The 25,735-nt window shown below is 33.6% G+C and overlaps 1 protein-coding gene across 1 annotated transcript; it reads right to left on the bottom strand.

Annotated features, from left to right (window-relative positions):
* Window positions 1–398: 398 nt before the first annotated feature.
* LOC132559263 (ankyrin repeat domain-containing protein 50-like) lies at window positions 399–24,073 on the bottom strand. The gene is made up of 4 exons (XM_060223880.1): window positions 23,173–24,073; window positions 20,142–22,781; window positions 19,225–19,469; window positions 399–482 (listed from the first exon to the last, which is right to left on the bottom strand). Exons 1-4 carry the CDS (start codon window positions 24,071–24,073, stop codon window positions 399–401), a joined length of 3,870 nt encoding a protein of 1,289 aa, XP_060079863.1.
* Window positions 24,074–25,735: the final 1,662 nt, after the last annotated feature.

Genomic DNA, 25,735 nt, shown 5'->3' with positions numbered 1-25,735 from the left:
GTATGTCCGCATCGGTAAAAGCTGATTTTTGTTATACACAGTGACCTTGGTTTTTATCTACATATTCCTTCCTCCAGATAGAACAGCTTTTCCTGTCCTTCCGTGTGTGTCAGTGTCGAAACAATGACGTTTTGTACATGGTTCCGCCAATATGTGGCCACCTCACGAACAATATCACGTGTCCTATTGGCGGGACAATTGTGTTTACATATATATATTGAGTCCTTTGTTAACTTAAATGTCCCGGTCATTGTTTCAAACTAGTGAATTGGAATTCATTGTTGATTTTTCTTTTTTCATTATTATTTTTATTAATATCATTTAAAATAACATTTAACACAGTACACGTTGTAATGTGAACATAGGTTTATAACAAACCTTTACTAACAATGCATTGTTTAGGTAGGGTTCAGAGCGTAGGACTCGCCGCTGTTGACAGGGCGGAAAACCCAGCTAAACACATTCAATAACTTACAGTCATGCTACAAATGTATAATCTTTAGTATGTTATACTATGTTAACATATATTTTACTTATTACTCTTTATCTCCATTTCTATGTCTCTTCCTCTCTCGCTTTCTCTCTCTCTTTCTCTCTCTCAGGCTGTGTTTTTTTAGATGTGCATGTCTACATGTCTGTTATGAACGTAAATGTGTATGGATGTGTGGATGGGCAGATATGTAATGGATTGCATGTATGTGTGATAATGATGAAATAGATGATGATGGGAATGATGATGATTATCATCGTCATCATGATAGGATTTGATGCAGGCGATGATATGAGTGATGCAGATGATGATGATGATGATGATGATGATGATGATAAAAAATCATTACATGTATGTGTGCATGAATGTATGAAAATGTATGCATGATTGAGAGTGTGTTTCATGTAATTATGTATTATGTAAAACATCTTATAAAAACAAAATAAATATAAACAAAATGTTATACTATGTTAGAATAATCACGTCCATACAACAAATGTATTGAAAAAGTTAATCAAAATACGAACAGTGTAACTTTAAGTTAAGAACATTTCTGAATCTACAGTTTACCATTTCTTCCGGTCAATTTTGAATGTCTTTTTTACACTTTTTAATCACAATAATAATACAACAATTTTATAAATACAAAATGTGTAACTGAAAAATGTCCTCACTGAGAAAAATTTAATTTCTTTGTGCGATATGAAGCTGGACATGTTCGATGCTAGTAAATATACCTGGTCGCTCCTTAATTGTTTCCGTTGTTTCATACATAATTCTTTTTTGGAACGTGACACTATTTACTTATCTTTACAATCATTCATATAACGGTTGTCGTCATTGAAGCAGAAGACGCTAATTCTTCTGAAACACCTGTTCTGATCTCCTTGAGGATTCTCCTTTTAATGTTCTGCTCATTTTGTTGGATTTAATGTCAGCTTGGATTATCATCTATTGATATGTTGCTAGGCTAGTTTCATTTTTTGTTTTTGTTTTTGTTTTTGTTTTTGTTTTTTTTTTTTTTTGACAACGACAATATTAAACGATGATTGTTTTATATTATGTTAGGACCTTGTCCGTTTACTGATAGCGAAAGGGACATGCTGCAAATGTAGCAAATTTAACATCAACGCAAGGCTTATGAAGCGTTTTTTTAAATTGGTTGCCTCCCTTTCATTTTGCCCCTCCCCATTTAGTCTGCGACATTATGTATTTTCCTGAATTATTTGATATTTTTATTATTATTATTATTATTTCATGACATTTATGAAACTCGACTCAAAAATCTTGGATTACACAAGTTCACATAAAATAAATACATACTGGATAGATGGCGATGACTCACACGGAAATATTTATCCTGCTATCGACATATCCGATCAAGACAAATTTCCGTTTTTGATAGTGTTCTAACAACCCATTAGAATTTAAATCATATTATGGATTACTAATATTGTATCAAAACCATATTTGGGATCAGTGATATTTAATTTTAAAAAAAAACCTATAAAGTTAACACTGAAATATTATCAAAACTATATTGTAATTTTAAGTCCTTGCATCACCATGCGGAAGAACCAAGAGCATCATCAAGTCCGGAAAGGGCGCGTGTTGCGGTATGATTCATTATTTGAACAAAAAACATACAAATGGATGAAACATTTCAATTGAAATTTATAAATGAACAAGTGTACCAGATAATGAATTAACTTTATCATACAAATAGGACTCGTCAGTGATGCCAAAAGGCCCTAATTTGAAATGTTGGAGACGATTGAAAAAAAGATCCAAAGTGATCGACAGTAATGTCAAAACCTAAATTTGGAAGTGCAGTAGCCACATAAATAAATATATCTTAAATTTACCATGTCTGATCATTTTAAAAAGAATATCAGGTACGTGTGCATAATCTAGGCCATGTCACTATCGAATGAATAAAATCGTGGCATAAAGGACAGACATCCTGGACTCCCAATGTCTACAAACTACAACCTCACAAACAACACCCGGGTGAGAAAACTCTTTAATATCTATAAAGCCAAGGCTGCAACAGAATTTAGGAAAACCTCCATTGAGGGCATGTTGTTGCAATAAGAGTTGAGTGATAGATTTATCATTTAGTATATCATTACAACCATACTAAATACGTTAACTCCTCAACTGTTAAGGCAATGACTAATATTTCATATAAATGGACCGAGTACAAAATAGAAGATAGAAATCGATGTGAAATGAGGCTGGGCAGTTTGATGTTTCTTTACTTCTATTTCGGTCTAGTAACGATATTTCCGCTGAAGATATTGATGTATACAAAAGCCTTTCAATACTCAGGACACAAACAATTTAAACACAATTTGATCATGAAAAAATAATAAATGAGAACTCGCGCTCGAGCACACAAAAGTTTTATCTAAGTTCTTAAAAATAAACAAAAGAGAAACAAACAAATTGAAGGGAAATGTAACAACACAAGGTCGGTAACTCTTACAATATGTTGATTAAATTATACTCTATGATATAATTAGCTTTGATATATACATAAAAAAAACAACCCTGAAATCTTATGAAAAGAATGAAAATATAGAAATATGCCTCGGTTTAACAAAAGAAACATATATATATATATACATATATATTTGAAAAGAATTATATATATATATTTGAAAAGAATATATATATATTACAACTTTTTTCTGTCATTACTTTTGTTGCTGTACCGAGATTAGTAATCTCTTATGTTTTGTGTTTTGTCCATCACAATGAGGTCATTTCTCTGAGTCAAACTTTCTATGTTAGCTTATATTAATATATCTGTTTGCACTGAAAACTGTCAATAAAAAAAATTGTCACTTAAATTCCTAAATCAATTACTTATCTACAGTACAATTATTAAACTTTGATTTGATTATAAACAAATATAAGTTCATATTGTCGCCATTTGTAGTTTTTAACCACAGTGATATCTTTTTTCTTCTTACCCTAGATAGGCCTATCCACGCTTTGTACAAATGCGAGAATTATTTGACTCATCTCGGTAACCAGAATTCCCTTCTCATCTCTATGACGTCATGTGAACGATGCGAGAAACTTGGACATCACAAACACATACCTTAGAAGGCCAGCATTAAAATAGAGAAACGTAATAATTGACACCTTTGTTAGTGAGATCTCAACCCTTACCCTAAACATAATAATTCACACCTGTGCTAGTGAGATCTCAACCCTAACCCTAAACATAATAATTTACACCTGTGTTAGTGAGATCTCAACCCTTACCCTAAACATAACAATTCACACCTACGTTAGTGAGATCTCAACCCTTACCCTAAACATAATAATTCACACCTGTGTTAGTGAGATCTCAACCCTTACCCTAAACATAATAATTCACATCTTTGTTAATGAGATCTCAACCCTTACCCTAAACATAATAATTCACACCTGTGCTAGTGAGATCTCAACCCTTACCCTAAACATAATAATTCACACCTGTGTTAGTGAGATCTCAACCCTTACCCTAAACATAATAATTCACATCTTTGTTAATGAGATCTCAACCCTTACCCTAAACATAATAATTCACACCTGTGCTAGTGAGATCTCAACCCTTACCCTAAACATAATAATTCACACCTGTGTTAGTGAGATCTCAACCCTTACCCTAAACATAATAATTCACACCTGTGTTAGTGAGATCTCAACCCTTACCCTAAACATAATAATTCACATCTTTGTTAATGAGATCTCAACCCTTACCCTAAACATAATAATTCACACCTGTGTTAGTGAGATCTCAACCCTTACCCTAAACATAATAATTCACACCTGTGTTAGTGAGATCTCAACCCTTACCCTAAACATAATAATTCACATCTTTGTTAATGAGATCTCAACCCTAACCCTAAACAAAATACTTCACGCATTTGTTAGTGAGATCTCAACCCTTACCCTAAACATAATAATTCACACCTGTGTTAGTGAGATCTCAACCCTTACCCTAAACATAATAATTCACACCTGTGTTAGTGAGATCTCAACCCTTACCCTAAACATAATAATTCACACCTGTGTTAGTGAGATCTCAACCCTTACCCTAAACATAATAATTCACACCTGTGTTAGTGAGATCTCAACCCTTAAACATAATAATTCACACCTGTGTTAGTGAGATCTCAACCCTTACCCTAAACATAATAATTCACACCTGTGTTAGTGAGATCTCAACCCTTACCCTAAACATAATAATTCACATCTTTGTTAGTGAGATCTCAACCCTTACCCTAAACATAATAATTCACACCTGTGTTAGTGAGATCTCAACCCTTACCCTAAACATAATAATTCACACCTGTGTTAGTGAGATCTCAACCCTTACCCTAAACATAATAATTCACACCTTTGTTAGTGAGATCTCAACCCTTACCCTAAACATAATATTTCACACCTGTGCTAGTGAGATCTCAACCCTTACCCTAAACATAATAATTCACACCTGTGTTAGTGAGATCTCAACCCTTACCCTAAACATAATAATTCACACCTGTGTTAGTGAGATCTCAACCCTTACCCTAAACATAATAATTCACACCTGTGTTAGTGAGATCTCAACCCTTACCCTAAACATAATAATTCACACCTGTGTTAGTGAGATCTCAACCCTTAAACATAATAATTCACACCTGTGTTAAACATTACCCTAAACATAATAATTCACACCTGTTAGTTAGTGAGATCTCAACCCTTACCCTAAACATAATAATTCACACCTGTGTTTGTGAGATCTCAACCCTTACCCTAAACATAATAATTCACACCTGCGTTAGTGAGATCTCAACCCTAACCCTAAACAAATAATTCCACCTTACCCTAAACATAATAATTCACACCTGTGTTAGTGAGATCTCAACCCTTACCCTAAACATAATAATTCACACCTGTGTTAGTGAGATCTCAACCCTAACCCTAAACATAATAATTAACACCTGTGTTAGTGAGATCACAACCCTTACCCTAAACATAATAATTCACACCTGTGTTAGTGAGATCTCAACCCTTACCCTAAACATAATAATTCACACCTGTGTTAGTGAGATCTCAACCCTTACCCTAAACATAATACTTCACGCACTTGTTAGTGAGATCTCAACCCTTACCCTAAACATAATACTTCACGCACTTGTTAGTGAGATCTCAACCCTTACCCAAACCTAAACATAATATTTCACATCTTTGTTAGTGAGATCTCAACCCTAACCCTAACTCAGCAAGCCTCATGTTTTACCAGACTTGCGCATCTTTTTCCTCTGGTTAAGATCCCCTACCTAACCTCCATGGTAGCAGAAGGTTGTATCAGTGATTCCTTATGAAAAACATTATGACTCAAATGCTCTTTGACTCTACCTCTTTAATTGTGTATCTATGTCAAAAATGGGTTACGTCATCTATTTTGAAATCTATTTCATATACTATGAATGGTACGCGATGAATATAGTACAAGTGTTCAGTATTCACGGTAGGAATATTTGGGAGAGGGAAAAAAATCAAGCATAGGTTTGTCCCTGGCACGAGGTATATAAACAATAGTGTAGACCAGCCAAACACTTAGACCAGGGTACATATATTCCTTGTCGATGAGACAGGTCCATGTTATATTCTACTAAAAACATATTGACAAATTTTGAATTTTCAGAAAGCACCAAAGTATCGTTAACAAATAACACAATGTTAGTATATGATAATTATACGTTTCCATGGTTTCAATCTCAGATTGTTAACTCAATCATCATTTATGATCATAACTCTTAAACGAAAGAGAAGATAGCTATATTTCAAAATGTATAATAATGTTTCTCGATTAGCATCTAGAACACAATAAATTGGGCTTAAACCATGATTCCATGATTACGGGCAGTGAAATACAAGTCTTGGGAATTGTCATTTACGGTGACTTCGGAAACAATAGAAATGAATGACTGTGAATGATAAGTGATAAAATATTGACATGATTCAAACACGGAAAAGTGTATTAATTGTCGAGGAAAAATATCAGATAGTTTATCTTTCGTTGTTCAGAATGTCTTCGAAAAGAGTGACACGTGTTGACTAAAAATATTTGACGTTAATGTTAAAAGATAGAGAGAAAAAAATAAAACTTAGATAGGGCTCTGAAGGGAAAAAAAGACCAACTGTAAAGGTATCAGGAGAAAGTTGACACTTTGCTGAGACGATTATAGCGTTTCATTACCACCTTAGAAAATGTCATTAGTAATGTGTGAAAGATCCACGCCATCGCAGATATACTCGGGCAGCAAATCACGTCATATGGCCTTACTCAATTTTTGTTCACACGTTCTAATGCTACATACATGATCTAAATAGCTGGGCTAATTTGCGTCATTCGTAAATCCTGACAAAACGTGTAAAATAAATATTTAAAGGCACAACTTATTCTTAATAAAATCAATTATCCATATGATATTCGATTTGTGAATTTTCTCTCTATATTTTCATGTTTATATTTGTATTCTTTTCGATACAATAAACGGTAATTCTTTCGCATTGGACTTATATTGTTCCGCCCCGCGGCACTCTTACTAACGACTTCAGCCAGGCGATAGAACGTTACGCTTTCTCACACAGTGCCGAACGCTCAACTAAAGGCTAAAAGTGAGGCAGTATCAAGTGAGTCATTGAGGAGGACAGGTTTTTAAAAAAAAAAAAAAAAAAGAATATAAAAGATCAGGTTTTCATATCCTAAAATAAATTTCCTCTTACGATCAGACAATGGTTTAGTAATGTAACAACCACGTAATTCACGAGGCGTTAAATCAAATGTTTCTGAACGTTCTCTTTTCTTCGTGTGACCTTGGCTGTTACGAGGACGTAAAATCCCAAATCAAAGTATTTCTCATATTGAATATTTTTTTTCAAATTTTCTTGCTCTTAATTAAGGTTGTCGTAACAAATAACAGACTGTCTTACTTCAATGCCTGTGAAGTTGAAGGACTTCTATTTTGCTTTTCCTCACCTGTATTTGATTAGTCATTTGACTTGTCAATCAGATGATAAAGTCGTGATCAGATTCCTGTGCTATGTAATACCCTTTAGTTTTCACACAGTTACAGATACACACAAGCACACGACACACCTAGACTGCCTTAGCCATGGCGTTACTAAAAAGTTGTGTGAATCCCGCAGAGGATCTCTGCAGCGGTCAACAGAACTGGACATGGAGACGTTATAATGTATGTTCGATGGTTGAAAGTGATGCTCAGGCACAATTCAGCGATGAAGATACTGTATGTGACTTTGTTCAACTAGCAATGTTTCTGTTTGACTTTTGCAGCCAGTTTCCAAAATGGAACATTAATATAATGTCGTGTTTCAAGCAGTTCGGAACAATTGCAGGGATGTGCTCTTCGTTCTATCCGGATCTCACCGATCAGTCATTCCTAAGTTGCTACAACACAATCGCAGCAAACGTCGGAGAGAGACATAACGAAAGCCACACTGAATGGTTCTATCACATAAATTCTGTTGCTTGTTCTTCTAATCACAGCAACCAAACAGGTATATGCGACAGTGTTCAAATACAGGATGCCATCTTCAATGTCACATGGTATGCTCCTAATGAAAGGCTTAATGCAACGTACAGATATTTCGTGCCGATAGTCTGCGCCCTGGTCTTCGTTACCAACGTTGTCTTGTTGATTTTAGTTTTCAAGGTTATCTCAAACGCTGCCGTGAAGTTGATGATTTGCACTATATGTGTTTGTGAGATTTTTACCGCTTTAACAGTATGGCCGATGTTTCTGGGAATACTTACCAATTATCAATACCAAGATTATCTTTCTTACAAATGGTGCATTGTCTTTGTCTTCTTGTTTGAAATCTTCACGCCATTGCTCCATTCTTTATCTGTGTGGGTTGCTCTTGGTATGACAATACAGAGATGCCTCGTAATTAAATTCCCGTTCATCGCGCGGTCATATGCAGGCCGGAAATCGCTGGGATTAGCCTTCATATATCTGATAATAACGCTCTTACTTACATCGGTGTCATTTATTCCGGAGATTATTTTTATTTCGAAAATAAAGAAGTTTCATATCATGTCGAAACTGGATATATCCAAAGAGATAGAAACAGCGTACATTCCTCAAGAAAACTCCTTTCGAAATTTGAAGCATATGTCATATCTTTTTTGTGTTGTTTTGCAACAAATCCTACATACGGTGTTGTTATTTGTATCTGATATTGGGTTTTTTATAGTACTGCATAAGATTTGGAAAAATCACAAGAAAATTGCAAATGTTTCGACTGTTGCGAAAAAAATATGGTTTGCCAACATCATAAGTTTGGCATTCGCACTGATTGTATTGGTGTCAGAGATGCCTTCGGCAGTTATTGTGTTTCTCATTTATTTAGATCTTGAAACAAATATTCATCAATTCACGTTATATATTAATTTATTATCTTTAACTTTTTACTCGATAAATTTGTTTGTTTGTTGTTCTTTATCAAAAGATTTTCGCGATAAGTTATTTTGTTGTTTTCAGAAGTCTAAGCAGCATGGAAGTAATAAGAAAGCTAGATCTAAGTGAATTACATCAAAGAATCCGTCTTTTTGTAATACATGATTATCTCCTCTTGTCAGAATATATTTATAGTAGCGTCATTTGTCTGTGATAGCAACGTCATAAAATTGTGAGAACATGGTATCTTTTTCTCAGACAAACTATTGACGAAACCATAGAAACCTGCCAGCCTGAGTAGATCACTCTGCATAACAGAGACGAAATACTCTGCACTTCCGAACAAATAGCTTGAGTAGAACAACTGTGGTAGCAGAATGTATTAAGAAAAATAGTTTAACGAGTCAATTACTTTAAAAAAACGTATCAAAGAAATAACTCGATTCTTTTTTATCTAAAATGGTATTGACAGATAATTGAAAAAAAAAAGATTATATAATGTGACTAATTCAAAAACTAATTAACATCAAAGGGAAATCTAAGTCTTATGTGATTACTTATTCAACGCAAATCTGATGTTAAAAGGGATTTTGAAAGGGTTATCTTTTGCCTGCGCTCTTCTACAACCCAAACTCGTTAAACAAATGAAATTTCTCTCTCAAAACAGTGAAATAACATCCTGAAGGGAATCAGTTATGTTTTTACTCAGATGCTCATTTGATACTTAAATATTATCATTAAATTCCCTCGCACATTGATTGTATTTTATCAATTTCATGTTAAGTGAATAACTTTGATATTATTTCATTAGATGTTTTAATTGTTCGAAAGAAAAAATGGATAATCTGTCAAGGAAAACAAATTATTTCTCGCACCTAGCACGATAAAATTGAAATTTGTATTTTTCCTGACAGCCTGATATGCATCTACAACGGTTATTACCCTTAAACCAAAGGTATCTTATAAAACTTTTGCAAGCATATGGAGATGTAAAATATCTCTGATTAAAATCAATGAGCTGAATGTACATATTACATTTTTTAACACGACAACCATGCCTATCATGGATATTACATTTTTTAACACGACAACCATGCCTATCATGGATATTATATTTTTTTTGCAAAATCAGTATGGTGACAATATCCACTATATTTATCTTTGATTCAAATCTTTGAATTTGTTTTTTTATAGCAAATCGAAATAGGTTTCAAACAAAATATCGAAAATATAGTATCAATCTTCTGAACAATGACATCGAAATCAGCAAACGCATGGAGTTAATGCTGCATTTTAAACTGAAAATTTAAATGTATTAAAATTTCAGGGCAAATATTAAACAGGTCAAATTGTAGCCCTGTTGTAGCCCCCAACAGTAGGGGAATAAGACATCTTCCCAGGCCCCACTTGTATAAAATATCTCAATTTCAGATTTCCTTAAGCCCAGATTTTCCTCAGCTAATATCTCCTTGAAAATATCTTGTATGAAAATTCCTCAAGGAATTTCAGGACATCCTAGCCGAGGACTTCCTCCTGTTCCTTGAGAAAATTTTATACAAGCCGTTTTTGAGAAGATATCAGCAGAGGAAAATCTCGACTTGAGGGAATCTCAAGTTGAGATGTTTTATACAAGTGGGGCCTGATATGGTAAGACAACTTAGTTTTCAGTATGTATATAAAGCATGTTAGTAAGGAATTTCTGTCTGACGGTCCGTGTGTTTGTGTAGTCTGTATGTCTGCACACATGCGGTGGGTACCAATGTTATCCTTCTTTTTTCTTCAACATAGTTAATATTTTATTCCTTTTTGTTGTTATTGCTATTGTCATTTCAATGTCAACCAATGATAAGTGTTTGTAATTTAACTATATATTATTTAGGGCCTGTGACATGACACGGTGGTCAGGGTGAAGAATATATATATATGTGTGTGTATAAATAATGTCCCAGCTGAATTTCGAATTATGGAGTAGTAACCAGACACCTCTTCCAGACTATACTGCATTTCGCTGAATTTATTCTGTAATATTCTAACATTATCATTTATAAACATCCCATGAATATCATTCGTAAGATTTATGAATCAAATTTATAATATCTATGAATTGAAACTCTGATCTATAAAAAAATGGCCGATTCACTAATTTGCTATGATGCTGTCATCTTCTTTCCGTAAGTCGTCAGGAAGCAGATGACGCTATAAGTTTATTGCGAAACTAAAAAGTTCTTATTTCTGATTTTGTATTAAAAAGAATATGAAAAAAGAGACAGATGAAAAAAGGTGAATTAAAGATACTAAATTAGAGATTTAATCTTGTATACATGATTGTTTAGAAGCTTTGCAATACTGACTAACGTTAAAACGTCAAAACATCACAGACAGCCCATATTGCGATGGAAGGAACCAGGTAAGACATGACTTAGAGAATAGATGATGTATATTGTGGTAAGCAAAGTCTCCGAGCGGTCTGACCATCTAGCTTAATCATATGTATTCAGATTAGCTGTTATTAAGTCGCTACAGTCATTAACATCGGATTAATACATGAGTTACCGGTATTTAATATTTATGAAACATTGTTTGTAAAATGTCACAGTGTTTCCGAAATGCAAATGATAGTTTTCTTTACGAAACTCAAAATTGTGGTTCTATGACGCACGATACAGTTGGTGGAGTGGAATATTTTACAACAAAAAAAAAGAAAAATGGAAAAACGATTTTTGTACGAAAAACGCTTTTGGTACATGATTTATGTACCAGATTCATATGAAAAGAAAGAATAACGAAAAAACACAAACAAAAAACAAACAAACAAAAACACCTCAGCTGAGTTTCGAACCTGTATGTCGTCCAGGTTGTATATAATTCGTTACTTCTATTTGAATTATGCCTTCATTTGGTGATTTCCTAACCTCGTTACAGCACATGGATATATTTTGTAAGGAGTATACAACACAGTTATAAGTTCTTGGAGCTGAAATTACCTCTAATTAAAAACATTTATTGCAGATTCATCTTGTGTATGTATGACACTAGCAACGAGCAAGGAAGCGGGGAACGATTTAACATATTTCGAAGGGTAGAACGGTATTTTCCGAAAAAATAAAAACAGGCTGGCCATGGGCTTAAGATAATATCTTTATTATCAGCTGGTAACTTTGTAAAATATCACCACGTGGTTAGAAAATCTATATTTAGTGAGAATTTCCCTATGGCGAATAATTCATTCCTGGATAGCACCAACCCTGCATTCCCAACCTATAGTGTTTACATGTCGCAGCTGATTCGATATTCAAGAACCTGTTCTCATTATCACGATTTCCTTGCAAGAAGTTGTCAACTGACGGACAAGCTCGTAACATATGGTTTCTAAATATGCAAGTTTATGTAAACTAAAGGGATGTTTCACGGTCGTCATAGTGATATCATGTAGGACAATTCTATTTCTTTGTGTTTGATGTTCGTTAGTTTGTTAATCTGTTGTTGTATACATTTTTTCAGGAGTCTCCATGTAAACTTTTCCCCTGTTATAGATATGTTCCACTGCGTTTATATAATTGGAGTTATTTGAGTTTGGATTATGATTATGTTGACATGTTGGTATTTTCTTTTTTTAAGCCATGATGTACTGATATCAATTGTTGATTGGTCGCAACGGTCATTTACATAGAGTATTACTATATAAATACTCATTAGATCAATTATTTGTTATATAATAAACAGTTGATTAATTCTGTGTTAAACGTTGTGTTTAAGTTTGTTATCATTAGATATAGGTGTACAAATCTGGAAATAAAGTTATTGTGAAATGCATTTTGTTATGTTTATGATGAAAGAGACATTTAGATAAAAATATGAAATCATACAAGCTTATCTGTAAACTATTATTGAATGAAAAACGACGGCAACTGAAGCTTAACGGAGAGCATCGTGTTTTTTCAGTCCTGCTATATGTTTGTGCAAGCCTTCTTGTGATAGTATGGAACTGCAACCGACTTCATAGCGCAACTGGCCTGAAATATATCGCCCAAAACATCCAGCGAGACACATCCTCATACGTCCACATTATGCTGACATGGTGTGTGTTAATCAAACAGAGAGGATTGTCTACCATCTTAAATACTCAGGTGTGTCTCGATAAGCAGATAACTTCGTCAATAGGGCGAACGCTAAACTAAAGGCAAAATGTGTGGATGTATCAAGTCAGACATCACGATGAAACTAGCTCCTTCGTTCACCTGCCACAGTATCAAAATGCATGGTTATTGTAAGAATCGTGTGTGTGGTCAACCATACGTTCTTCGTTCACCTGCCACAGTATCAAAATGCATGGTTATTGTAAGAATCGTGTGTGTGGTCAACCATACGTTCTTCGTTCACCTGCCACAGTATCAAAATGTATGTTTATTGGAAGAATCGTGTGTGTGGTCAACCATACGTTCTTCGTTCACCTGCCACAGTATCAAAATGTATGTTTATTGGAAGAATCGTGTGTGTGGTCAACCATACGTCCTTCGTTCACCTGCCACAGTATCCAAATGTATGTTTATTGGAAGAATCGTGTGTGTGGTCAACCATACGTCCTTCGTTCACCTGCCACACTATCCAAATGTATGTTTATTGTAAGATTGGTGTATGTACTCACCTATAGGCCTGGAGGGAGATGCTTCTGAAACTGAAGCATTAATTTAGTCTTGGATCGACTATAAATCAAAGACATGTTCATTGACACTGAATTAATATAGATATGTAAGGTAACACAATTGTTCTATTGACCATCAGCTCGATAATCCGAAGCCTTGTGTCATGTTTCAAGATGACACCTATACAGAACTTCATATCCTGTGTCACTTTATGTAATTTCAAATGGTTATATCTTATGTCATTATCGTGTCAGGAAAGGGGTGTTATTTTCTCGATTTGCGTTAGGCAATTACTCAAGGATCGATTTCATTAGCATGTATTAATCATATGATTTCTGTAATCTCAATGTGTATTACATCGTATAAAAGGTATCATTTTCGAGCTTGTGAAAAGACATATAACATAGGCTTCATCCACTTAAACTTATGCCAGACCAAAAAATGGGTGTATATCTAGATAAATTAATTCTATCAAGTAACTTCATTAATGCATAAGTTGTAAACACATCTAAGTTAAATCATTTTTACATGCAAATGAATAAAATAGGCCTTGATCATGAAATACAACAACACTAAAATACCAATAGCATTATATGTCTACAAATGGAACTCTAACTAATCAATGAGCAATTGGGGCTGGGTGCACATAAGAACAACATAGTCGCTGACTTTGCATATTGATTGGCATAATATAAGTAATAATTTGGAATTGTAAATCGGTAAAAGATCGAATGTCAATAATAAGATGTTAATATTGATATATCGAAACTTGATAAAAAGAAATTAAAACATTGGGAACCTATATCAGGCTTTTCAAGGAGGCAACTGCGAGACGGTATATATTGGCAGGAAATTTACATCCAAATGCAAAATTATATATCACAAACAAAGGACAAAAGACATAGAGCCCTTTAATACAAATTTAGAGTTTGATATACCGGCGCCAATAGAAATACATGTGGAGGGATATTTGTATCGTCTTGTCTATGTATTGTAACAAAAAATGGGGAAAATATTAAGATATTCGCGCCAATGAAAGAATTTAATTGCATGATGCAGCTGTTTTGTTCTTCATGTATTTATAAAATTGATATTATCTAATGTTTAATTAAACATTATGATATAATAGCATATAATTTCGTTGCGGCATTCTTTAATTCATCCACACTATGAAGGTGGACGGAACGGAAATATATTAAATTTTAGTAATCATCTATAGAATTACAAAGATATAAATATATAGATTATTTCACGTGAATTTAACATACGTTCTACAATCGGCATTTCAGGAAATTGATAAGTGGCAATTACATCAGCTATGATTCTAGTCGAGGATACAATCCATATACTTAATGTTTACGATTATCCAAAAGACACACAAATAATTTAAAAATAACTCTTCAAAGGCGTTATTTTTATAATCTGAAAATGTAATGTGAATGGTTTGAATATCGTTTTAATGAGGGTCAGAGACGTATAATAATAGGGTTGCATCAACAAGATGTAAAACAGCAGGGATGGCTATTAACAAATATCCGAGGTGTATAATAATAGGAGAGTTTTAACAGAATTCGAAATTTGATATATTAGAGATGGCTATTAACAAATATTCCTTAACAAGGAATGATAAATATTGCTCTCCGGGAAAGGATAGTGATTATTGGCTTCGCTAGCTTTGACAAGAAGATGACAAGTTTCTTTATTATGATGTAATTTAAGCTTTGTTCTGTATATTAATAGGTAACATGTTGAAATCTATCTAAATGGAATAAAGAAACTTATCTCGTTTTAATAGCAATATATTAAAAACAAATATGTTTTTGATGAATAAATTAAGATACTTCACGTATATCACCCATCAAATGGATACTTTTTATCTCTCGCAAGATTATAATGTTTCTTATTTCTCAATATCCACGTAATCTGACAAAACTGAACCACATTTTACTTTTATCAACAATTCTAGGAATTTATATTTCGCACATTTCATGTAACCTTTGTACATCAATTGTGAAGTTTCTTAATAATATTTAATGTTTCAAGCAAGTGGGTTCTTGAGAATAATCGTATTAATATTAATAATTACGAAATTCATTGCATTGTTGAGCTAGTGTATTCAATGAAGATTTTGACTTTTGATTACTTTTGAGTTACCACAGTCGCCACTTAGACTTCAAACTTTAGGCCCTTAGCATCACTATCACAACCTAAACACAATTCAACAACATTACAGAACATTCAGTTTATCTTATCTTATTTTTTTTCAATATCAAAGCGCAAGTGCACTGAAGTTCGTGGAAACACACCAATGTATATTGTTTTTGTATCATATATTTAGGGTAAATTTAATAATGTCCGATCACCTCCACAAAATAAGTCATTTAGGGGTAGAGTTTGTCTATAAATGATACAAATGTCTTTCATTAGTATCTCGGTGAAAATGTAAGTTTGTTCCTTTTCGATATTTGAGATTATGTGAAAGATGTTATTATATCAAAGTTATTTATAAAATCATGCAGATGCTGTTCACGGATGTAAGGATGTATCTAAAGTTTAACCCATATTTACGAAAATTTACGAGAGTTATGTGACTTATTAAAAACAAGACTTATTTATGACGTAACAATAGTGCGTAAGCATACGAGTCTCAATGATGACATGGCTCTATGGTATAACACAACAGACCAGATATATAATCAATGTAGATATGTAACATCGGTGAAAAGATGATTGAGAAAAATAAAGAAAACAAAAAGAAAGCTGTTAATCAGGCAGAATTAAAAAAAAAACAATACAAGTCTTGAAATTTACATGTCATTACGCTTTATTGACAAGTGAGTAACAACATATATATAATGAATATCACAGAACTGATTTTTATGAAAAAATATATCTTTTATACATGTAGTTCAATATCTCTTTTGATAGGTATTGAGTAGTTATGTTAATGTTCAACACTGATATGTGTTGCGGTGATTAGGCAGACACATACATAAAGTTGAGTGTAATTTTTTTTATAAGGTAACTTTATATTTTGCACATCGTTGACAAATACAAACAAAATATTACAAAGTTCGAATAAAATTTAGATTAAAACAGGTTGCGGGCATACATATGTGTACGATGAAAGATCTCCATCACTGAATAATCAGTTTAATGTACCTCCTTATCAAGATCTTATTACACTTCTTCGACCAATTTGAATTTTCCTAGTAGTATCATAGGTTTCAACGCTGAAGTTTCTTAGGCTCATTGACGAGTCTGATTAGAACTCATTTTTTTTTTTTTTTTTAAATAATTCTAAGAGGTCAAATGACACAAAAATAGACTAAAGAGGTTTCTTTGAATAAAATTTCTTTGGAGATAGGAAAATATGAAACGAAACGGATTCTATAGTCATTTATCATGCCAAAGAATTATTGCGTAAATAGTTAGGTGATGTATATGACGAGCAAAACATGCCGGAGTCTTTGACTTACAAAAGACACGCAAGTAAATAGCATATCTTTGTAGATAAATAGAATGAACTACAGTATATATATATATATATATATCTGGATACATCCATCAATTTAAAGAAGACAAATTTGTTAACTAGAGAAGCAGGTTCTTGCATTCAAATAATGGAATATATTATTGGGCATTAACCATCACAGGTCATTAAGGAATTTGGTAAATTCAACATGAACAGACCGATATGCAGTGTGTGATTATAGCTTCAACAAAATTGAAACATGGAGATGAAAAGAAATGACAACAACCAACAGCTTTACATTATGCTATAATTTACATAAAACATGTTCAGTTTGGAGTATAATCGGATGGAACTGGAAAAAATATAGTTTGATTGAATAATTATCAAAGCCATCAAATTTATCTTTTCCCATCTAAATTAACACTGCAGGTACGTTTAAAAGAACAGATACACTCTGCAACTGATAGAATGATTTTGTCTGTGCCCCTTGATTATGATAAACGCAAGGTACTCTATATGTAGTATAACTGGTAAATAAAAACGATTTGGCACATACTGTTTATACACCACAAAAATATAAACCGCAAAAAATATATCAACTCTCGGCATGAAACCTCTTCTTGTGTTTTGTGACATATACTAGGCCCAATTACAAACTGCAAGAGGTTTCATAATTAGATCACCACTACATATTCAGGACTGTACAGTTCAAAAAGAGATAATGATTTTTTTCAAGGTACAACGATAAAAAAATCCAATATTTTGTCTCGTTTTGTATGTCCATTCATTGACATAACGGTATGTGTTAAAGGTTAAAAACACAAAAAGTGATGAAATTGCAAAATTTGTACGTGCCTATATCAACGTGTTATATGATCATTTGAACCTATTATGTGGTGTTGTTTGTAATTCGTTAACCCCGTTGATATTGCTTCAATACTTATCTAATGGAGATATTGATTGTTCCGTCTTGTCAAAGAGTTTGGCTAAAGACTTGTTGAAATTTTTCATCGCTATTAAAATATCGTACACAGACTGTTTTTGACGGATAATATTATCTAAGGTATAAAATCTAGCTTCTGAAACGTCGAATTTAGATGGGAAATATTTAGTTCCCATATCACTGAAAAACTTTCTCCTAAAAGCATAAAAATCCTTTATAGCGTGCAAAGTCATATGTCTCGTGTAGTTTCTATCTACATCAGTAATTCTATGGAAATGGAATGCTGATATTGGCACTTTCTGTATAACTGAAGATTGAAAATGACTCAACAATTGATGATTTATACGTATCGTTCCGTATATTGCATCTATGAAAAGCGTACTTGCCTTTATTCTAACTAAAACAAAATCTGTATATCTCAACAGCATAACCATCAGATTACAATGCCTTGCAATCATTCGATTATATTTGATTGTCTGATCAGTTATATTTTTTAAAATTTCACGTAGAGTTGATTTGTCATCTACAACATCCCTTGTTAAGTTTACTTTATCAAGTGTTTCATTTGAATATTTTGATAGGATATCGTTCAAATCATTTGGTATATATTGAAAAGCCTGCAACATAGCAGAAAGTTCAGGTATAATTCCACTGAGATCAAAACACATACGAGCTAGACTTCGGTAGAACATAAAACTGTTCGTTGTTTTAAGTTGATATAAATAGGGATGAATTAGCCTTACAATAAAATGAACATAAATTGGAATATTAATTAGTTCGGTTACATTACTTGCCGCGAAACTTTGTAAGAATAATAATTCTGCCATTTCCTGGGGAAGAATTTCAACCGGACATTTACTTTTTAAAACTTTCACGACATCAGAATGATTGAAAATTTTAGCAAAATACAAAGGAGTAAATTGATAGAAATTTGTACATTGCAGAACGCGCTGTCCAAAAGCATTATGCATAGTTTTTAGAAGAGACAATTGGCCTTTGATAGCAGCCCAGTGCACCAAACTTAACCTTTTAGAATTTGCCATACATAAGTGTGCAAATTTTACTTTCTTTGATTTCATCATTTGAGATAGTATGTAAGTATTTGTGGCATCAAAGTTCTTCACAGACCAATACCAATTTTTTTCACGGTGTATTACGCCGAGTACATATTTCGTTTTAATGTTAGAAAGTTTCTCATATACCATCCAAGGACGTGATTCTAAGTGACCATATTCATATATATCTGCATGTGTCACACCAAGGGAAATCAGATCAGTAACTTTAGATAAAGGAGGTCCACTAAGCGTCAGACCATTACTAAGCAAGAATTTCACTGTCTCATAGTTACCACCCATAACTGCATGATGAAGTATATTGTAACCATCTCTGTCGTAACATGTATCCCAAAACCTCATAGTTTTGGATTTTAGAACATTAAACATCTCCTCTGTATCAGAAAAATAAATCCAGTATTTGTTGTTGTCATTCCTTATCACTCTATGAATTAGACTTTTCTCAAGAGATTTGTTACAAAAGTCAAAAAAGAAATCTGAGAGTAGAGCTATCATGCCCACGGGGGGTTGTTCTATCAAAAAGAATTCGGTTATCAGGTCTGTATCCATTGGTAAAATCAAAGGTTTCGGCTGGTTCAGAGTAACAATATGACGAACTAATGTGTTACCTTTGAGAACAGCAAGTCTATGATACTTTGAGAAGTCAACAACTTTTTGGATATAGGAATGTTCCGACATAATTTGAAATATTTGATTGATTACTCTTTCCTCCTTACTCATATTTTCCTGTTGAAAATTTTGATCACCAAACAAACAATTAAAGCAAAGTCTAACGTTTTGTTGTTGCGGTAACTTATCAAACGCGATATCTATCACAGTCTTATTTACGTTATTTTCCGCGACCAGTAAACGTGACGCATTGTGCACGACACAGAATACAGTTATAATGTAATGATTTCCTATATCTGCAGCATAATGGAGAAAATTATTCGAATGTTTGTCTGTAGTGGATGTATTTAACTTATACTTATCTGAAGTTAACATGTATATCATAGCATTTACATCCTTTGAATGCTCCGAACCTGATACGAGGTAATGAAACAAACCTCTGCCTTCATTGTCTATCAGTATTCTGTTTGATCTTACATGATATTGTTGAAGAGCAGCATACGACATAATCGCATTACAAAGAACGGCAGAATGTATCGGCAGCGATCCGTTTTTCGCTTCCAGATATATATCGCCATTCCCAGTATTTATCATATAGATAAGCATTTCCCACTCATTATTACAAGCTGCATAATGTAATGGCGTATTACCCGATTCATCTTGGACTCTCCAATTCAAATAGATACCTTTATTACGCAAACGCTCAGCTATATCTTTATTACCACTCGTTGCGACGAAATGTTCTACTGTTGTCCCTAGTGGACACATATCATTCTCTAACGCGATTATCTCATTGACACTGAAAAAACTCAAGGAATATCTTACGGTTACATTAAATGCCCGTTCACATTTGTCGGTAACATTTGCTCCTTTCTTTAGCATGATATCGACTACATCGGATTGATTATATTTAACTGCTGTAAGAAATGCAGTCCTCCCCCCATACTCCCGACAAGAGAGGGCATTTGGAATTTGTAAAAGTAGATGAGATGCGATTTTGTTGTAGCCATTTTGCAAGGCAATTTCTAATGCGGTTGTACATTTCACTAATCGCAAATCGTCATTTAGAACAAACGTAGCATTTTCATCCTCTATATATGTTACACATTGAATCCCATCACTTGTATTATAACACGGATGCCACTGCATTCTTTTCGTGTTATTACTTATCCAATGTAATTTATCTCCACAGCAAACACACGAATCCTTAACACCGTGTCTTAACAGGGTTTTAACAGATAAAAGATGACCATTCTTAGATGCCAAATAAAGCGAATGGTGATCGGCTTGAGTATTATCTTTTTCCAAAAACGTATCTAAAATATGTACATGGCCATGTTCGGCAGCTAAATGAACAGCAGTAAGACCTAGTCCATTTTTAGAATAAAGCAATGTCTGATTTTTAGCCAATAACAAATTAATTACCTCTGTATGTCCATTTTGAGATGCGATATCTAGTAAACCATATCCCCACAATGTTTTATATTTACAGTGATTGACCGCGTCTTCTAATCCCCCTTTGTTTGGAGGATTTGCTACTCTGAACGAATAGTTTCCGTTCTCGTCAATCAACGCTCGAAGAGTTTCCGAATTTCCAAATGCCGCCGCGAGAAAAGTAGCTGTAACGTTGGCGGATGTTAAGCTATCGATATGTTGTCGCCCAAGAGCTCTGATTAGTAATTTGGTACCCAGAAAGGAATTTCTAGTTTTGGCCATTTGATGAAGATGTTTGATCGAAGACAAATTCATTCTCAGAAAATAATTGCTATGTTGGAGAGAATGTAGGAGATCAGAATCTTTTGACTCGGCGACGTGAATGAACAGATCAAGAATGTTTTCAATACTATTGTTGTATTCCCTTAAAAGATAATTTGCAAAGAGTGTGTGGCCGTTAGAGATAGAAATATGATACTTATGATAGGCAGAACCGTTATTAGTAAGATAATCACAAATGGCTTTGTGATATATTCTTATGTAATGTTTGTGTGTGACGAAATGCGCAATTTGGTTTCCAAGAAGATTTCTCAGTTCATATGGATATGCTGTTACATTTAAAATAGCTTCTAATTCCTCCAGTTCTAATCCCTGATATGAAATGCATAACACCTCGAACACATTTCTGGCAAGGCCATACAAGTGTTCATTATCGCCAAAAACACGATCTAAATTCATAGCATAAAACTCATTAAGAGATTGAGGAATATCTGACAATTTGCTGTGCGGTGATTCAATCCAAAATTTAACAGCGAGGTCTACATATAAAAAATTTGATCCACCTATCCTTAAAATGTGTTTTCTTACCTTCTTAGTATCAATATATTCTCCAAACAATCGTGTTAATGATGTTTGGTGTATGGACATAACGCTATCGATAAACATGGCGATATCTTTTCGATTCTGGTTATTTTTGGAAGTTTCATGAAGTAATTGCATTCCAGGCAATTTACTCGTTACTCTGTTTATGTCTCTAGATGTTATAAAGAATTTTAGCCACCATGGCAATTTACTAATTCTTTTAGACAAAACATCGAGAAGAGACATAGTAATGGCGGCAGATTCTCCACATTCATCCATTGCGTCAATGATAACATACCTTTCCTCATTAAATGTTAGTGTGCGTAAAGGATGAATGATTGCGACATCAATACAACCAACAGGATCCTCCGCACATTTACTGGTTTGTAAAAACCTCATCGCTAGTTCATCAGTCAAAATGGCATTTCCTGCCTCTGGCAATTTACTTATCAACATACCAACGAGATTTTTGATAAAATACTCTGGTTTCTGTGTGCTGATTACATCAAATTTACAGATATGATATGATAACACGTACTTGTGTAATCTAGAACCACCAAACAGTTCATCGTCACAAAGTAGATTAGATACTAAAGTAGATTTACCGTATCCCATTTCCGCAGTGAGCATGATACCTCTCAATGATGTAGCCATTAACGAGAACTGAATTTTGTTGATGAGCCACTTCCGTCCGAATAGAGTGGATCTATCGCTAAGATAGCTGTCGAAGGTGAAATCAGGTTTCCAAGGACAGGGGCTAGAAAAAGTCATCGGCAGACAATCTGTAATATCAAAAAAACAAAGTTGAAACATTAGAATATCGTTTTCTATTTTGACACTAGAATGTTTAAAGATAATGGGAAAAACAGAATATAATGCAATACGTTACATTTTTCTTCTACATGATGGAAATAACGTTTGCTTCGAACTTCAAACATAATCTTAATCCAAACTCGAATTTAATACAATTAGAGCCAAATATAAACAAAACAAAGATCTAAACAAAGATTCTAGAAAAAGGGCAAGGAGAATAAAACCAGGTGTACGGAAGTGTAAGCGTCTTCTCCTTCATCGCCAACACTCACCACGTAAACTAACATCTTATCAATAGGTTAACCAAACTGCATATATATTTATACTATACACATTCTCAACACTTTCTAATTTCGTTACCTTTTTCTTTTAATCCTGTATTAACGGACTTGTTCCAGTAAAACGTAAACAGGAATGTAAACAGGAGAAGTGAAAGTACAAACACTCCAATTAGTGCCGCTGGCCGTCGCGATATTCTATTTACAATATCCTCCTTAGGTTTATATAATTGCAATCTCATTTCCTGGATGATGTCATTTTGGCCAAGCATTGAGGTATCCTCCATATTTATAGGGTTAAGAGCTTTGGCTAGGTGTTGTTTGAAAGATTCCTCCTTGGTTATCAGATTGATGACACTATTGGACCTTAATCTTTTTAGCTGTGAAATGGCGAGTTTACCGGATACTGTTCTAGAAATTTCCGGTTGTTTAAGAAATGCAACTAGGACTATCAAAGCCTGTTTCTTTTCAATATCTGATGCTTCAAGTTGTCCATGTGCAAAAAGAGCATTCCTTACACCTCGTACACGTTGACAAGGTTCGAAAAGAATGTTAAATTTCTTACAGTTATGAAACACATGCAAAGCTACAGATAGGTCTTCTGTGTAAGGTGTCCTAGCTTTCCACCAATCAGGGGCGAACACTTTTACCATTTCGTTGATATCATATGGCCATTGCGAAGAATTGATCTCACTCCACTTGATCTGTCTGTCTCTCGTTTTGTATTTGTTGTGCAGCATGATTTGTTTCTTCCAGTCCTTACATGTAGGACACCACGAAGAAAGGTTCTGTTCAGTCCTGCTACAGTTATGTCTACAATTCGGCAGTCCTGCGCATGCTCCATATTTTATATCGTGATGTAAAGACACGATAGTGGCTTCCAGATAGTCTGATATTCCTTTTGTTGTAATTGATACGCCCACAGCAACATCAAGCCAGTTGGAAAAACGGGAATCTTTGATCTGCCGATATAGTTCATACATAGTGACGAGACTGAAATATCGAAGAAAATAGTAACTTTAAAATTAATTCCGTCGTTTGTTATGGTCAGTCTGTTATAGCTCTTACGCTTACTGACATCATCACATAGAACAAATATTGTGAAATTTTCATTGAAATCAATTACAAATTGAAATCGGTTAAGTGTAGATATTTAGGATATTGTCACGATTATCAAAATATTGCGAAATGGAATTGAAATATGAGCATGGTATTGCCATACTGAAAAAGAAAGAGAAATACCGACATGGCATCAAAATATTCATTTAATGGAAATATGAAAAAAAAAAAGGCAACCGCTATTGACACGTACGTGGCAATAACTGTACCGGCTATTACCACGTATTTTTAGAAATGACGCATGCGCACATCGATGTCAAGTGGCACAAGGTAAACTGTCACGGCTGCCGTGTATGATATACGTTACTTGTATTGGAGTTAAATAATGATGTTTCGTGATAAATTTAACTAATTTTGTGACATTTTATGTAATGCACGATGTTAATATGATGTATATGAGTCAAGTTATGTATTTATATAGTGATGACAATACGTGATTTCTGTGACAGAGGATCGTATTTGTTGCTTAAAGCTGTTGGTTTTTGTGCCACGTAAATTACGTGTCACAGTTCAACAATGTATAATGAACAATTTTCTCTCTAATATACTTCGACTGATGAAATATTTGTTGCAATTATTATCATAGTAAATATGTTCAATGGAGGATATCACTGGATTAGTTTTTGTCGTGTAACTTTGACTGAATTTTTGTACAAAATTTCCCCTCTGACACAGTTCAAACTTGCTTGACTGTGACACGTAAAATCTGTCTTTTTGCATCTACAGTATATATGTAGCAATAGCAGCTAATTACTAGCTTATTACTTGTTTCAAAAACATGGATGTAGATTCTACTTATATTAATTTTGAATTTAATTTTAAAATTTCTTTTCTTTTTCTTCATATAATTGTGTCACATAAAGTGGGATTTATAGGCATAATCCCTAAGTAAAGAGTGATATGAACACCAGACAGGACAGTTTCCTCCAGCTAAAAATCAAGGAAAAAATGTAGAACTCTTAGCCATTAATGTAAATGTTTCCAGACTCAACGACGCGGACGTGGTTCTACCCTGAGTCCAATATTAAAATTTTAAATTTTAAACTAAAATTGAATGAAATTTACTAATTTACTGAATAATTTACTGATAATCAGAATGCTAGATATCTAATTGTTTTTGCTAAAATTTCATGCATTTTTTGTTTGCTTTAGAATTTCATTTGTGACAAAAAAAATTGAATTTATAATTTGAATTATTTAATTTATTATCTTAAAAAAGTAATTTTGTAACTGGATTTAATGTTATTTATTGATTTCATTATATTTTTATTAAAGTTTTATACTGGTCTTCTATCTGCTTCACAGAACTCACTACAGTAAAATGGAGCATCAGGATTGTTGAATTTTTTTCACAGATTTCCGATTAATGCATTTAGTATGGTACCACTCATTGCAAATTGTACATTCTATCATATTGTCTACATCTTCATCATATGGTCGTCTACAGTTACAATAAATTTGAATTTTGAATTTTCCATATTTTGAATTTCTTGTTGATTTTGACTTTGGCGTATTTGGAAAAATTG

Source organism: Ylistrum balloti, unplaced genomic scaffold (assembly GCF_031769215.1).
Source record: "Ylistrum balloti isolate Yb309-2 unplaced genomic scaffold, AGI_CSIRO_Ybal_v1 Utg370882, whole genome shotgun sequence".
Taxonomy (NCBI): Eukaryota; Metazoa; Mollusca; class Bivalvia; order Pectinida; family Pectinidae; genus Ylistrum; species Ylistrum balloti.
The sequence above is the reverse complement of the archived record's forward strand: the minus strand, read 5'-3'. Positions and strand labels throughout refer to the sequence as shown.

Bases quoted from the DNA above. Each gene is read 5' to 3' on its own strand.
- LOC132559263 (XM_060223880.1), bottom strand. From the start codon at position 24,073: ATGTATGAACTATATCGGCAGATCAAAGATTCCCGTTTTTCCAACTGG. The intron at 19,470-20,141 runs GTTTGTTTCATT...TTTCTGATACAG, and splicing joins GATAGACAATGAAGGCAGAG to AGGAGATGTTTAATGTTCTA. The intron at 483-19,224 runs GTATATGAGAAA...ATACATTTGTAG, and splicing joins TAGAATCACGTCCTTGGATG to CATGACTGTAAGTTATTGAA.